The 17,022-nt window shown below is 41.8% G+C and overlaps 1 protein-coding gene across 2 annotated transcripts in view; it reads left to right on the top strand.

The window, feature by feature from the left end:
* Positions 1-15,424, top strand: part of ZNRF3 (zinc and ring finger 3) — a 42,544-nt gene extending 27,120 nt beyond the window's left edge. For both annotated transcript variants that reach the window (XM_035340713.1, XM_035340714.1), the window contains exons 3-8: positions 3,269-3,400; positions 4,231-4,341; positions 5,547-5,714; positions 8,662-8,764; positions 10,047-11,792; positions 12,558-15,424. In XM_035340713.1, coding sequence (XP_035196604.1) covers positions 3,269-3,400; positions 4,231-4,341; positions 5,547-5,714; positions 8,662-8,764; positions 10,047-11,792; positions 12,558-12,601 — 2,304 coding nt within the window. In that variant the 3' untranslated portion in view covers positions 12,602-15,424. The remainder of the gene's footprint in view (positions 1-3,268; positions 3,401-4,230; positions 4,342-5,546; positions 5,715-8,661; positions 8,765-10,046; positions 11,793-12,557) is intronic.
* The last annotated feature ends 1,598 nt before the right edge of the window (positions 15,425-17,022 follow it).

Raw genomic sequence — 17,022 nt, 5'->3', positions numbered from 1 at the left:
GCTTTAATTATGAAATGAGCATCTGTTGGACAAAGAAATGCAGATTCTGCAATAGATGTTTTGAGAACTTTGGTCTGCCTGTACATCAAGGCTACAGACTTAATTTTGCAAACATTCTCAGGTACCATTTTCTCCACTTTATACGCAGAAAAATTATCTGCACAAAGATTTTTGTTTTCATTTTTTTCTCTGTATTACAGCTTCTAATTAGTTTCTGTCATTCATCTCAGAACTTGCAAAGCTCCGTTACTGCCTCTTGTTGACTTCCATCTACCAACAACAGCTCTCCTTCCTTGACTCTTGCTAATTAACTGGGTGCAACTGTGCCCAGTATTTGGGAAATTAGTCTAGTGGATGATTGAATATTTCGGGTGTATGAATAAAATTAAAGAGATTTCATGGGTTTAATTCCCATAGATTTGAGTATCTTGCTATAGACTAAGAACTAAGCTTTATTTTTAGAATTTGTTCTGTGAAGTCAGATTTGTTTCTTGGTTTTAATTTTGCATAATGTGAAGGGGAGTAACAGCATCAGTGTGCAAAAGCTACTGGGGAAGGAGGTAACTCATTCCTAGACAAGAAAGCTTGAGAGAGAATATGTGTCTGGGAATATAGGGACAGTGATTGAATTTGGCCTTAGGCTAGCAAGCCTTTCAGATGTGTAGGATCCCTGGGTTGGATTGAGTAATTCAGCTACTTTTGAGTTCTTCAGAATATGTCTGTCTTAAAAATAGCTTGATCAACGTTTTCAGAAACCCAGTTAAACAATCAGAAGATTGTGTTTTAAAGTTGTGGTGAAATCTGTAACCATCATCTGGACAGATTAAACAATACTTTGTAAGCAGGATGATAGACCAGTCAATTGGTAATTTCTACATGATTTAGCCAAACCAGCAGGTAGATATCGACACAGTGTAGATATGGTATCTCTGCCATATGCTACTCTTTTTTTGGGGGGGGCATCCCTGCCTATGGCAGGGGGGTTGGAGTTAAATGATCACTAAAGTCCTTTCCAACCCAAGCCTTTCTATGATCTGTGACCTTGTTCAATTTGCTTACATTCCTGTCATCTCATTCCTTTCCCTATACCATTTATATCTAATTGTCAGTGATTATCTTGTATCAATCATTGTCTATAGTAAGATTTTTCTTCTGGGTCACAGTAAGTTACTTGACTTTATAATGTGGTGCCATTCTGTAACAGATCAATTCTGTTGTCTTTTTATTCTCTTATCTGGTATATAGTTTAGGAGATTGTTATGGATTTAGTGCCCACAGAAGTTGCGCGTGCTTGAAGGTTTTCAAGAACTGGCTGGATAAAGCATGAGAACACCCTACTTTGACCAGGAGGTTGGACTCCTGAGGTCTCTTCCTACCCATGTTATTTTACAGTTCCATGATCTAGCCTTTCACTCTAGCTCAGCTGAACCTGGAAGGCAATTTCAGGGTGAATTAGTATATCTACTCCTACATCTCCAGTAATTGATAGAGTCCAAATAGCTATTTGAATAAGCTTGCTGAGTTATGCAGCAGAAAGTATGGACTTCAACGAATTGGTAAGGAACAAAGAACACAGGAATTCATACTCTTGACATTAGATTGTACAGGAAGCCAAAAAATTTTATGTGAATAAAAAAATTGCAAAGTTGAAATAATCAAAAGTTCAGAAAATAGTAGTATACTAAGGTAATTTTTTATTGGAATGTGAAGATTTTTACTCTTCTTCCTTACGGGTTTTAACATGTGACAGTATTAATATATGCACTGGCACCTAGTACAGTTTAGTTAAAGCTGCTGTTCAGAAATAACATTTGTTTATCCTCACATCTTAGCTTTATTCAGTAAAAAACAGCTTAATTCAAAAGTTTAACACTAAAAAGTTTAATTCACACTTGAGCAAACACTTTAGTTTTTGCTAGAAGAGAGCAATGGGTGTTTGAATCCATTCCACATTCATATTCCTTTACTCTTCCATCCATTCGCCAGTGTCATAGAATCATAGAATGGCCTGGGTTGAAAAGGACCTTAAAGATCATCTAGTTTCAACCCCCCTGCTCTGGGCAGGGTTGCCAACCACTAGAGCAGGCTGCCCAGAGCCACATCCAGGCCTTGAATGCCTCCAGGGATGGGGCATCCACAACCTCTCTGGGCAACCTGTTCCAGTGCCTCACCACCCTCCGAGTGAAAAGCTTTCTTCTAATTTCTAACCTAAATCTCCCCTGTCTTAGTTTAAAACCATCCCCCCTTGTTCTATCACTATCAACACATACAAACAGGCATTCACCCTCCTGTTTATACGTTCCCTTCAAGTACTGGAAGGCCGTAATGAGGTCTCCCCAGAGCCTTCTCTTCTCCAAGCTAAACAAGCCCATTTCCTTCAACCTTTCTACATAGGAGAGGTGCTCCAGCCCTCTGATCATCTTAGTGGCCCTTCTCTGGACTTGTTCCAAGAGCTCCACATCCTTCTTGTCCCAGGCCTGCACACAGTATTCCAGATGGGGTCTCACAAGAGCAGAGTAGTCCAGCTTCTCATCCATCCACCAGGATGCTCAAGTCCTTCTCCGCAGGGCTACTCTCAAGTTCTTCTTCGCCCAGTCTGTATAAATACCTGGGATTGCCCAAGTACAACACCTTGCACTTCGTCTTGTTGAACCTCATCAGGTTTTCACCCACTTCTCCAGCCTGTCCAGGTCCTTCTGGATGGCATCCCTTCCTTCTGTTGTATCAACTGCACTGCTCAGCTTGGTATCATCTGCAAACTTGCTGAGGGTGCACTCGATTCCATCATCTATGTCATCGATAAAGATGTTGAAGAGCACTGGTCCCAAGACTGACCCCTGAGGGACACCACTTGTGATCGGCCTACACCCAGACATAAAACCGTTGACCACAACCCTTTGGCTGCAACCAGCCAACCAATTCTTTATCCACCTAACAGTCCATCCTTCAAATCCAGAAGAATGTGGTAAGGGATCACATCAAAGCCTTTATTCAAGTCCAGGTAGATGATATGCATTGCCCTTCCTTTGTCCACCGATGCTATCACTCCATCATAGAAGGCCACCAGATTGGTTAGGCAAGATCTGCCTTTGGTGAAGCCATGCTGGCTGTCTTGAATCACCTCTTTATCTCGTGCATGCCTGAACATGTCTTCCAGGAGGATCTGCTCCGTGATCTTCCCAGGCACAGGGGTGAGGCATTTCAGAAGAAAGGTAGTTGTCTTGAAATGTGCCTTCTGAGTAGACTTTTTTTGTTACTGTTGTTTTAGCTCAACCAGGGCTTAGAAGACCCTCTGAAGAGACCAGTGGTATATGTGAAGGGTGCTGATGCTGTCAAGCTAATGAACATAGTTAACAAGCAGAAAGTTGCACGAGCAAGGATTCAGCATCGCCCACCACGGGTGAGTCTTCAAGAAACTTTATCTAGGTATTACACTACTGTGCACTGAGTGTTGTTTTGATGCTCCTGATGAGCAATAATAGATGAGAAATTCTGTTGACCTAAATAAAGTGAGCAATTGCACTGTGAACAAGTAGCTACACTGGATGTAAGTGTAGTTTCCACAGTGTGACACCTGATGTCTTTCATATAGATATTTCTACATTTATAAACAGCTAAAAATTATATAATAGAGACTTTCCTTTTTCTTAAATAAATTAGTTATTAAACACACCTGGTAGTTCAGATTCATCAAGTAGGTATCTTAATTAATATTTTGTGTGTGGTGTTTTAACCATGGGTTAATTATTTGATATCTTATATTTGTAATTTTAATATAAAATTGTTTTTCCAGATATTTTTTTGAACACCACTGCATGTAGTTTACAGGAGAACAAAGCTAGAGGTCAACAATGACCCAGTTACCATTTTGCTTTTGTTTTATTTTTATGGAGTATTTCCATTAAGAAATGTGAGAAGTGTACCGTCACTGAAGACTCATATATTGATTTTTAGTTGCTTAGATATACAAGGAAAGCAATAACCCATAAAAATTTTTACTAGTGTGATTCAGTTAAAAAAAAAAAAAAGCTTTTATTTTTTTGTAGAATCAGTTCAGAGACACTGTGAATCTGACGTGTCATGATTGGCGTTCTGTGTATTTCATTCAATTGCAGTGACATAGATACTCCAGGTTTTGTGTCATTGAATCCTATTTAATGAACAGAGTGCATTGAATTTTGACATTGTCACTGTGTACATGTACAAAATATTTTTGTTTTGATTTTTAAGCAACCCACCGAGTACTTTGATATGGGAATTTTCCTGGCCTTCTTTGTGGTTGTGTCTCTTGTTTGCCTCATTCTTCTTGTCAAGATTAAACTGAAACAGCGACGTAGTCAGGTAAGAGCAGTAATGGTATATTTATCGAATACTGTAATTTGCCTTTTACTTTATCGTAGAATTTACTTGCTGCCTTTGGGAATACAGGACACTAACTTAGAATAGCCATCTTTGTGGAAAGGGTTTTATTTATAGATTTAGACCTTTGAAAAGATTTGGAAATGTCTTTAAATGATAGCTACATTGACCTGTGATGTCTCTTCAGTTAAATGCAGAAATTAAATGAGTACAGAAGCAGTCCATTTAGCCTTTGGGAAGGAAGAGCATTTCTGTTTTTTCAGAGGCTGATTTATCAGTAACACTAGTGTGCTTCAACAGAAGTCCAAGCTCAAATGATGTATTGTGAGGAGAATATCAGGAATGAATGAGAAGAAACCACAACTCTTTTCAATAGAATAATATCTTTTGATTCTTCATCGGAGAAGGTTGCAAGGTAAAAAGTTTGTTTAGGAGTAACTCTAGATGAGATATTTTGAGTTTGTCCTGTTAAACGTGAAAGGGAAAGCAAATGGAAGCTGATGGAAGTTTGTAGTTTTAAACAGTCCAGTGCATGGATATACATGTAAAAGGAATGCAAAGCCCAACAGATGTTTAGAAATATTGCCTTGGACATGCTGAGTAGGAATTCAAAGATGTTATGAGCCAACAGCACATAGTATGAGTCTCAGAAAGAGAGATGATAAATTCTATAGTGAAAAGTAATCCACCCCCTTTTTAACTGTCTTACTGATCAAATTGCTGGGAGAATGATGCAGTTCATTCAGTAGCATTTCATTTTAATCCCTGTCTGAAGTACTGTTTCTGGTAATACGGTCGTAGCAGAATAATGTGGCATTACAGTCAATATTTACAGTTTTAAAAAGCACCTGACCACATCCTGTGTGATGCCTTGTATCGTTGTTGCCTATCAATTGAACAGTTGCAGTGTATCCCAATTGTGAGCACTTTCACCCTGTTTCAATCCAAAGCAGCTCATCATTCTCACTACTGCAGGTGGCATACATTCTTTTCATGAGGCTTCTGATCTAAATTCTAAATAGGATACTCTCTGCTTCATTTATTAAGTTGTACCTTAGTTTGGGCCTGATGTGATTTGGTAAGATACATTAATTTGATATGGCAGTGTTTCTCTGCTACTACACTACAGTTTCATATGCAGCAGCATTGCCTTTTTTTTTCTTCTTCTTCTTCTTCTTCTGTTCTAGAATTCCATGAACAGGCTTGCAGTGCAAGCACTGGAAAAAATGGAGACCAGGAAGTTTAAGTCCAAAAGTAAGGGACACCGGGAAGATAGCTGTGGTGCACTGGATACACTAAGTAGCAGCTCCACCTCCGACTGTGCCATCTGCTTGGAGAAGTACATTGATGGGGAGGTAAAGGATAGATGGTTTCTTCAGTGTAAACTGAGAAAGTAGCTGATTTACTTTAGCATTGTGATATATGGCTGGTTGTGAGATGCATTGTATATTGAGGTTGTGCCATTTGCCAGATGAATTCCACTGAGTAGCCAACTCAGCCTCAAATGCATTCCGCAGCTGCCAATGAAAATCTAAAGAACTTTTGAGCTGGTGGAAGTGGATGGGGAGCAGGATGTCGCCCTCACAATCCACGAGGAAATGGTTGGCGATCTGCTACAGCACTTAGATGTATGCAAGTCAATGGGGCTGGATGGGATCCACCTGAGGGCGCTGAGAGAACTGGCGGAAGAGCTGGCCAAGCTGCTTTCCATCATTTATCAGCAGTCCTGGCTATCAGGGAAGATCCCAGTTGACTGGTGGCTAGCAAGAGTGACGCCCACCTACAAGAAGGGCTGGAAGGTTGACCCGGGAAACTATAGGCCTGTTAGTTTGACCTCAGTGCCAGGGAAGCTCATGGAGCAGATTATTTTGAGTGTCATCACGCGGCACTTGCAGGGCAAGCAGGCGATCAGGCCCAGTCAGCATGGGTTTATGAAAGGCAGGTCCTGCTTGACAAACCTGATCTCCTATGACAAAGTGACGCGCTTGGTGGATGAGGGAAAGGCTGTGGATGTGGTCTACCTTGACTTCAGTAAAGCTTTTGACACCATTTCCCACAGCATTCCCCTCAAGAAACTGGCTGCTCTTGGCTTGGACTGGCATATGCTTCATTGGGTTAGAAACTGGCTGGGTAGCTGGGCCCAGAGAGTCGTGGTGAATGGAGTTAAATCCAGTTGGAGGCCGGTCACTAGTGGAGTCCCCCAGGGCACAGTACTGGGGCCAGTTCTCTTTAATATCTTTATTGATGATCTGGATGATGACGGGGTCGAGTGCACCCTCAGTAAGTTTGCAGACAACACTAAGTTAGGTGCATGTGTTGATCTGCTTGAGGGTAGGAAGGCTCTGCAGGAGGATCTGGATAGGCTGGACCAATGGGCTGAGGCCAACCATAAGAAGTTCAACAAGGCCAAGTGCCGGGTCCTGCAGCTGGTGCACAACAACCCCAAGCAGCGCTACAGGCTGGGAGATGAGTGGTTAGAAAGCTGCCTGGCAGAGAATGACCTGGGAGTATTGTTTGATAGTCAGCTGAATATGAGCCAGCAGTGTACTCAGGTGGCCAAGAAGGCCAACAACATCCTGGCTTGCATAAGAAACGGTGTGGCCAGCAGGGCTAGGGAAGTGACTGACCCCTGTACTCGGCTCTGGTGAGGCCATACCTCAGGTACTGTATTCTGCTTTGGGCCCCTCTCTACAAGGAGGACATTGAGGTGCTTGAGTGAGTCCAGAGAAGGGCAATGAAGTTGGTGAGGGGTCTGGAGAACAAGTCTTATAAGGAGTGGCTGAGGGAGCTGTGATGGTTCAGTCTGGAGAAGAGGAGGCTCAGGGGCGACCTTATCCCTCTCTATAGGTACCTTAAAGGAGGCTGTAGTGAGGTGGGGGTTGGTCTATTCTCCCACATGCCCAGGACGAGGGGGAATGGGCTAAAGTTGCATCAGGGGAGGTTTAGGTTGGATATTAGGAAGAACTTCTTTACTGAAAGGGCTGTTAGGCATTGGAATGGGCTGCCCAGGGAAGTGGTTCAGTCACCATCCCTGGAGGTCTTTAAAAGACGTTTAGATGTAGAGCTTAGTTTAGTGGAGGACTTGTTAGTGTTAGGTCAGAGGTTGGACTCAGTGATCTTGGAGGTCTCTTCCAACCTAGATGATTCTGTGAGAGGTGAAAGGGATCTCATTTTTCAAGTTGATACTTCTGTCAAGCTGCTTTTTTTGAGGAAGAACAGGTAAAGTCAGGGTAGCCTCAGCATTTAATTCTCTGGGTATTCTTAACAAATTGTATGCTATCTAAGGTGATGGTACATGCAAGCTCTGTTGGACATAAGGGATACGTTTTGTGTTTTGCTTCTCAAGCTTTGATGGTACCTGGTCTTGAAAGTGTCAAGTACAGAGCACTACTGAGAAAGCAGAGGAGAAGCAGGGCTCTTGCCAAGGTTTAGGAACTGGTTTTCAGCTCCTAGTTAACATATCTACATTGATGTCAATGCTTGCCTTCTCTGACCTGGTCCTATACAGAGGAAATAATGAAAGGATGAAATAGAAGGTAGGCGCCTTAGAATAGAAGCAATCAATAAGTTTTAAACTTCCATTTAAAAATGAGTTGGGGACATTTTAGGCTGAAATGATTCATAAAAGATCCATACTCTTTAAAGGTGCAATATTTGAGTGCTACAAGCTACGATTTAATGTAGCTTGTAGAAGTTTAACGTAGTTAGCTGATAGGAAGTTAGAGTAGCAAAGATGATGGCAGACAAAAACTTCAAAAAGGCTCTTCAAAACTGACTGGACTGTAGATTCATGCATGAACTTCAGTGTGAAGTGATGCACATAGGGAAGGGAAGAGCAAAGGGTAACTTCACATGTATATGGTGATGGGTTGTGAGGTGAGCATCACCATTCTGGAGCAAGATCTTGAGAACGTTCTCGATAGCTTTATGAAAGCAACTCAGTACTTTGTGGCAGTCAAAAAGGCAAATCAGTTATAAGGAATGAGAAGGGGAAGTCTGGAGAATTGAACAGAAAACAGTTATGTCAACGTCTAAGTTTATTCATGCTCTCACATTGAATATTGTGCATTTTTGATTCACTCATTTCATAAAAGGTATGTTGGAAATGAAGGCATTTCAGAAATGGGTTGTCAAAGTGATCAAAGATATGTAATGATTTTTGCTTTAAGACTAGGAATTAGTCTGGGGAGATTAGGAACTCCAAATCTGTTCAGTAGCTAGGTTGAAAAAAGTAGGAATAATCTGTGAGGATTCACTCATTAGGCACCAGTACTCTTCATGTCCCTTTATCTGTTCCTGTAGGAGCTGCGTGTCATTCCCTGCACTCACCGATTTCACAAGAAATGTGTGGATCCTTGGTTATTGCAGCATCATACCTGTCCTCACTGCCGCCATAACATCATAGGTAAGTGTTGCTGCTGAGGTGCAGATACTCAGCTGTGTTACTCACTAACTTCAAAGTTTAGAAGATGAAATAGTGCTTATATGTAAATCTCCATACAGCCCATACTTTTTATTGTAATGCAACCCTAGAAATACAGCTAGGACTAAGTTCTTTAAAAAATGACTACATACCCTGAAATAACAGGCCACATTTCTATCTTTTCCTTGTGGGTGCTATGTCCAGCCGGGGGCAGCATGTGACCTATAACTAGGACAGATTTGTAGAATTATTTAATAATAATTTAATATGTTTTCTTTTTGGTAAGTCTGAAAAGTTTTATATTAATACAGATTTATATAATGTAATGTTGTGGTGGTTTTACCTTGCTGGGCAGCTAATCTCTACCACAACTGCTCTCTTATTCCCCCTCCTCCTCAGAAGAGGGGGAGAAGAAAAGGAGGAAAAAAAAAAAAAAAGGAAAATTAAAGGAAAAAGGAAGAGGCAGGAAAAAGCAAGCAAAGTCTGTGAAGTAGCACAGAGAGAGAAAAAAAAATTGCTACTTCCCATCAACAAGCACCCCTGGAAGCAGGGCCTCACTACACATAGCATTATTTTGTAAGGACAGACATCTTCATAATGAGAGCTCCCCCTTCCCCTTTCCTACCTTTTATTGCTGAGTGTGGCATCATATGGTATGGAATATCCCTTTGGTTGGCTTAGGTCAGCTGCCCTGGTGATGTCCTGTCCCCACTTCTTGCCCACCCCCACCTTACTGGCTTGGGGTGGGGGTTGGAGGAAGTCTTGATGTTGTGCCAGCAATTGCTCAGCAGTAGACAAAACAATGGTGTGATAGATGTTGTTTTAGCTACAAGTACAATGCATAATGCTAAATGGGCTGCTGCAGGGTAAGTTAATTAGATCCTAGCCAGACCCAGTACAGATGTGTAAGGCGAAAGCAAAAGCAATGACTACCAGCCATGCTCTTAACCTGCAAGATCAGGATTGCTGTGCAAGCAAAAAAAAATTCCATATACAAGAACAGTATCTGCAATCACTTTACTTTTTTTTTTTTTCATTTTCATGCAAATGCAGTTGAGTGTTTCAAAGGCTTTCAGACAGATGCTCTTGACTTAATGAGAGTTCTTGTATTTTTTCTTTTCCAAAAATGTTGGTACTTCTGTCTTTTTAAACTTTGTTGTATGCATAACGTAACTAAATTCAGAACAATATATTTTGTTACATAAAGTCTTTTCCCTTTATTCCCTTGTACTTCTATTTCTCCTCTCTTACTTCTCACATTCAGAACAGAAGAAGGGAAACACAGGTCCAGTCTGTCTGGAATCCATCAACTCAGCACGCAGCCGGCAGCAGAGGGTGATTCTACCTGTCCATTACCCAGGCCGAGTGCACAGAGCAAACCAGATAACAGCATATCCCACTCGGACAAGCATGGACCCTCATGGAAACCCTATCACGGTACTTACAGTTGAGAGACATGGTGAACAGAGCCTCTACCAAGCCCAGTCTGCGGCCTATATCCGAAGTTTTCAGCCTATTCATTTGGACCATGCTTTAAACACACATCACTGTAGCCTGGAACACAGGGCTTATTCTCCAGCTCACAACTTCCGAAGACCCAAGTTTGGAGGGCGCAACTTTTCCAAAGCAGCATGCTTTTCCCAATATGAGACCATGTATCAGCACTACTACTTCCAAGGCCTTAGTTATCCTGAGCAAGATGGACAGCCTTCAGCTGGCATTTCCTCAAAAGGTCCTTCCCGTGCCTTTCAGCCTGGTAGCAGCATGCTTTTCCCTCCTGTGGTACACGTAGTGCCCTCATCTCGCTTGGAGAGTGGCAGTACCTCCAGCTTTAGCTGCTATCACGGTCATCGTTCAGTGTGCAGTGGATATTTGGCTGACTGCCCTGGGAGTGACAGCAGCAGCAGCAGTTCTGGTCAGTGCCACTGTTCCTCTAGTGATTCCATGGTTGACTGCACTGAGGTCAGCAACCAAGGCGTTTATGGGAGCTGTTCCACCTTCCGCAGCTCTTTGAGCAGTGACTATGACCCATACATTTACCGCAGTAAGAGCCCTTGCCGAGTGGGTGAGGTTGGTGGTGCAAACAGGGGTGCAATTGTTCTCTTGGAGGGCCCCCATCAGGACGAGCTTCCAGCTCATGCTCACAGTCTGGTGGGTGTTGACTGCCGGCCTGTGCCAGCTTCTTCCTCAGGGGACCAACTGTCTAATTGCAGCATGGATATGAACTATAGTAGTAATTCCTCACTAGAGCACAGGGATCTAAATGGCACTACCTCAGAGGGAGGACCTGAGGCTGCTCCTGGTGCTGCTTTGGATGTTAAAATGAACTGGAAGAATCCAGAGATAGCAGGGCCACTTATGGAGCAAGCATGTGCATGCTGCCTTGAACTCCAGCACTCTGCCCTGGAGCCTAGAAGTGGGACAGCTGACTGTAGTGCACTCTTCCTGAGCTCTCCGCTGTGGGGAGCATGTGGCCCAGGGATAGAACCACAGTCAGGGAATACCCAAGGCTTGTACAGTATTAACTCAGACCACTTGCATAGGACAGATGGGGTGAAATACGAAGGGTTGCCCTGTTGCTTCTATGAAGAGAAGCAGGTAGCCTGTAGTAGCAACAGTGGCAGTGGAGGTGGTGGCTGCTATACAGAAGACTATGCAGTGAATGTGCAGTACACACTTCCTGATGACACCCTGCCAAGCTGCTATAAGGGTATATGTGATCTGGGTCAGCGCATTCCCATCATTCCTGAAGACAGAGACTGTGAGCTGATCCTACCTACAGAGTGCCAAGGGACCCACACAGGTAGCTGTAGTTCCTGGGATGGGACACCTGAACTAGATACTTACCTGCACTATCAAGGTATAGGAGAGGTACAGGATGAGAGGGAGGTGTGCTACGAGGCAACATCTTTCCTTCAGCAGAACTGCTCTCAGGAAGAGGAAGCCAGAATGCTCTTTCCTAGTCCCATTCCGAACTCCCAGAAGCTGACAGTGACCACAAAGACCACAGGTAATCAGTGTGCTTTTTTTTGATTACTCTACCTTTCTGTTCTAGCATATTATAAGCAAGATCTCTGCCAGTTTCCCAGGTATATGCAGACATAAAGGTTACTGCCGTCTTTTACTTAAGAGTGGGTTATCAACTAATTCTTCACCCAAGAGTGTTACTCTCTTGTTACCTGTACTTATTTGGCCGGTGCTAGAGGGATGGATTATAGTTTACCACCTAACTCTTTAAGAGCTTGCATATGCGTACTTTGTGGGGAAGGAAGGAGAGGGTGAAAAGTGATTGCTAGTATCAGGTCCCCATTAGAGCTCTCACAGCCAGGAACACTGTGTCACTCTTCACAGCTTTGGCAGGTTTGAATGGAAACTGCCAGAGTTTCAGGGTTCCTGTTCCAGTGACTGACTGGCCTTGTGGTGAAAAGATTTTCCTTAGATCCAGTGTGAACATTTTATGTCTCCACTAAAGCCTGTTACCTCTTGTCCACTGTGCATCACTGTGAAGACTCTGGCTCTATCTCCATGACATTCACCACATAGGTGTTGCAAAGTTGTTAGGGGGTTCCCCCAACACCTTCTCTTCTGGAAACAGAATAAACCCCACTCCCTCAGCCTCTTGTCATAGGGCAAGTTCTTCAGCCCTCTGAGCATCTTGTCTGTCTGCTGAACTTGATTCAGCCAGTGTCATATTCTGGGGGCCCCAAAATGGGATGCAATATTCTAGATGCAATTTTCCTTAGTTTTAACCAGTAACTATTTCTTTATCCTTCAGGTGCTGGATCTCATCCCATGGAGAGAAGCAGGATCAATGATTAGACCTGTCCAGATGACACCAGGTGGAGAAGTGGAGCTTATGAAAGACTCCAAATTCTCATGGACTCCAGTTTTTTTAAGCTTTGACAAACACACAAAAGTGGTAATGTGGAGAAGTCCCTCCCCCACTTTCCCTACTTTCTCTTCCTCTGTGTCCACATCACCTTGATCTCCTTTCTCCGTCTTGCCTGAAGCCTTCAGGCCTCCATTGGTGTGCAAAGCCCATGTGGGACATGGTATGGAGCATTCTGAGCTCTAGTGCCATTTCTATATTAATGACAAAGTGTTATTTATATTTTCTTTTTTAAAGTGACTATGTCAGCTCTTGCTGAGAGGTAACATGGTCTGTTAAATAAGCCAGGCTATGTGTAGATGCTGTTACCTCCTACTTAAAGGAGTCCAGCTTTTGATAAGCTCAGGGCTACACAGCTGCCTTAGAAACCAGATAGCACCTTGAAATAAAGTAGTCCAGAGGGATACAGCTGCTGAATGGATGTTCAGATACCAACTAATCCTAGTAGCAAATCCTAGTAGCCAACAAGTTATACAAGTGATTTTGAGAGAGGTGAAGGATTGGACTGTTTCCTTCTTCCTCTCCCCTCCCCCCCTTTCATGCTGCTCTGATGATTTGGCTAGGAACGGTCTCCTGCCATTGTGATTAGTTTTAACAGATTGGGGGTAGGGAAACAGGTAGCTCAGAATATTCTCATTCCCACTTCCTGCTATAACATAGACCTCATTGTATCTTCTGACTAGTGAAGAATGTTGTGAGCCCTTCCCTCAAACAGATGGTAGAAGAAAGTGCTTAGAAAGGGTGAAACCTCTGTAGATGATGAATCTTGCCTTCCATAGGAAGCTTTTCAGGCACTTGTAGCCCCTGTTCTGGATGTGAAAAATGCTGGCATGTGCAGGAAAACAGAGTTTGCAGGGGGGCTTGTTAGCTTGCCTGGCTCATTTTGGGAATAGGTCTGATGCCTTGTTTCCTTATAGCCTGCAAGCATGCCTAAGGGAAGCAGTGCTTGTCATCCGTTGTGCACGTGGGAAAATGAGGACTTGTTTTAGTCATTGTTTCCTTCTTTGCTGTGGTTGATGTAGCTTCCATAGTTTGATTTGTTTTAAAGGTTTCTTGGGCCCAGTTAGTTGTGTTTCATTTTTGTCTTGTGTACAGAGTGTTCTCTGTACTCCATTAGCCTGGGCACATCCTTTTGTTCTTGTACTAGTGGGGACGTTTGTTATCATGAGATAATGTACGTCATCACTTCTGATAGCAATTGTTTCCTGTGGAAACAGCGGCTTCTGAGTAAGAGGCTACCATAGCATGGTTTAAATTGCCTGTCATGCTGCATGTGCCTGAGGACACGGTGTCTGGTGTATTCTCAGCAGGAATTCTCCTAAAGGGAAACTGCTTAGTTAATGCCCACATTGCCAGTCTTCCAAAAGGAAAAAAAAAAAAAAAGAAAAAAAAAAAAGACTAAAGTTCAGTACACATGGGAGATATTTAAAAGACATGAAAAAAAGTTCATGTTACATTTTCAAACAAAATGACCTTGACAGCACTGGGCTAATTGTGAGAACCAGAAAAGTTAACTTGTTTTCTTTATAAACCCAAATATTTTAAAATAAGCAAATAACCAAGAAACAACAAATACATTTGTTAACTTTTACTTTTTGTACTCAATAAATTAGGAAAAAAAAAACCTCTGTTGAAAGGAGTTCACATTAGATCTCTCAAAATGAACAACCAAATCCAGCTATTCAGAGAATTGATACAAGACAATATCTGGGTATAAAATTGAAATAATAATTTAAATAAACACATTTTCTGTGTATGAAGGTTATTGAAAACTTATTCATTCTCTGAATGACTGTACTAAGTGGTATGTGTTGGGAGAATAAACTCTAAAAGATTTTTTTTTTTAAGTCTTACCTTTCTCCTTCCTCCACTCAAAAGCATTTTACAAGTTATGGTGTACTACTTGGGTTATTTTGCTTGATGTTTTGTGCGGCATTATCTAAGGCCACCTACAATGCATTGTACTCTGTAACTGCACAGCATGTTGTGGTAAAATGTGGTTATAAAAAAGGTATTTGAATGTTCTGGCTCATGGTGTTCCTGGATGTACTGGTCTCATTCACGTGTTGTGGAAATCTTTGCCAGTTCAACAGTCTCTGCAGGCCTTACCATAGAGATATACCCTACCCTTGGTTTCCGTGTTTGGTTTTATATTCAACATTTAGTTAATTCCCTGCTACCTGTATGTGTCTATACAATCTATAGGCCAGTTGGCCATGATAGATGTTTTTTATAACAAAATGCCTTTCTACTACTTACATGAAAAGTTGTCATTGTGTTTGGCTCATGAGGCACTATTTAAAATGTTTTAAAAGTTATCTTATAGCACTTAAAATTGTTTTGTATAAAACTTGCTGTAAAGATTTGTAATATGGTCAAAGGGCTCTTTCTCCTTCATTACCATTTTAAAAATGTTTTAAAAGCTAGAAAACATCTTGTATATATTCTGTATATGTATAGCAGCACATTTCATTTATGGAAATATGTTCTCAGAATATTTATTTACTAATATATTTATCTTAAGCCATGTTTTATGTTGAGAGTGTGTGACATTATTGTAATAATCATTGAAAATCACTAACATGAGGCCCTGTAAATACATGATAATTGCACACAAAGATTTTACAGTACTTGCCGACCAAAAATGATTTAAGAAAAGTTGTAGTTAGCTGCAGTTTTGTAAGAAAGTGTACAAATGTCTGTATTAAAAAAAAAAATCAAAAACACACAAAAATACAGTTTTATTGCATACACGTGTGGAAGTTGTCCTTCTTGTTTGTGGGGAAAGGACACAGCAGTGCTTCTCAAAGTACAGTCCTAGGTGGACTGTTTTCAACAGCAGGGGTTTTTGTTTGTTTTGGGGTCTTGTTTTTAATAATAGGTAAACGCATATGCATACACGCACATACAGGTCCTAACAAAAATGATCACAAAAGATTTGTAAGTGGGATTTTTTTGGAAGCAACTCACAATGTTCTGTCTCAGGGCCATTAAATATCCAGGCAAGTGCCACACTTGAATATGCAGCAGATTTATTTATCTACATGGTTTTATGCTTAATATAAGGTTATTACTTGACAATTTTAGCTACTTCCTAGTACTGTCCCCAGGTAGTCTCTCACCCATTATCAGTGTTGCATGAGGCTGCCTGTCACTTTAGGGTCTCTGCTCACACCTGGTTGATCTTGCTGTTGAGGAGAGGGAAGCTAGGCATTTTCATTGCAGGAAAACAGACTACACAGGAAGGGGAAGGTATAGGACACAGAAGGAAAGGAGAAAGTTTGGGAAGTTAGCACACCAGACTATGCTGTGGAAAAGATGGGGTAAAGAGCTCTGCCCTGGGAAGGAAATGGTAGGAAATACAATGATGCTCAGACTGCAAGGTGATAGTTTTTAACTAAAAAGGTATAATTTGGGACTATATAGTATGGAGGCTCTTTGAGGGGGTCATAAAAGCCACTGAAGCCTTGAATCACAGTTGAGCGTCACACACCTGCTGGAAGGCATCCTCATTTATGTTTGGAGCCTGCATGTTCCCTGTAGCAAAGGAGCTTATTTCTGGTTTTATTTCAGGTAAAAATCTTTTGTTCTGAACTAGAGCTATTTCAGGACCTGAGCCAGCATGATGCAGATGGATGCAAGTAGATAAATTATGTTGAACAGTTAAGCTAGATCCAAGCCCATACCCTGGATCATGAAACCACATGCTCCTCTGAAATTGAAATCAGTCATTTTGTCAGCAGAGGGCATAATTTGACCAAAGACATTAGAAGAGAGTGGCTTGCAGGTATTGAACAGCTAGAGGACAGCAATCTCCATGTGCATACATATATGTGTGATATACGTATATATGCTCTTGTTGAAATCATTTGCCTCTTTATGTTATTTATTTCTGATATGGCAATACACGCACACACACACACACACAAAAATCCCTTCCAATCTCCTCCTTCAGTTTCTTCCATCTCACAAAGATGTTTTCCTGGTAATTCCCTGGACTATTCCCCACCTTTCATCTAAGTCTGTTCAAGTGCACTGTAATTCATTCACCTCAGAATTCAGCCAAGAACAGAACATTCTCTCCAACCATCTGTATTGTATGGGGAAACACTATTGATGTGCTGGGAATCCTTCTATCATGAGGATCAATTAGCATCCTTATCTCAGGTGCTATGGGAAAGACTGGTCTGTGTGTGAGAAGATGGGCAGAATAATGGAAGAGCAACAGGCAAGAACTAAGCAGCACTGGCAAGTCATGTTCACTTCTCAAAATGCCCCTTTTTTGCTTAACTTGAATGTGGCACTTGGGGGGGGGGGTACTGTGTCTCTTCTTAGTTGTGACTTTTTCTTA

The sequence above is a fragment of the Oxyura jamaicensis genome, chromosome 15 (assembly GCF_011077185.1).
Source record: "Oxyura jamaicensis isolate SHBP4307 breed ruddy duck chromosome 15, BPBGC_Ojam_1.0, whole genome shotgun sequence".
In the NCBI taxonomy this organism is placed as follows: Eukaryota; Metazoa; Chordata; class Aves; order Anseriformes; family Anatidae; genus Oxyura; species Oxyura jamaicensis.
Note: the sequence above shows the minus strand (reverse complement) of the source record. Positions and strands in the feature narration are given on the sequence as shown.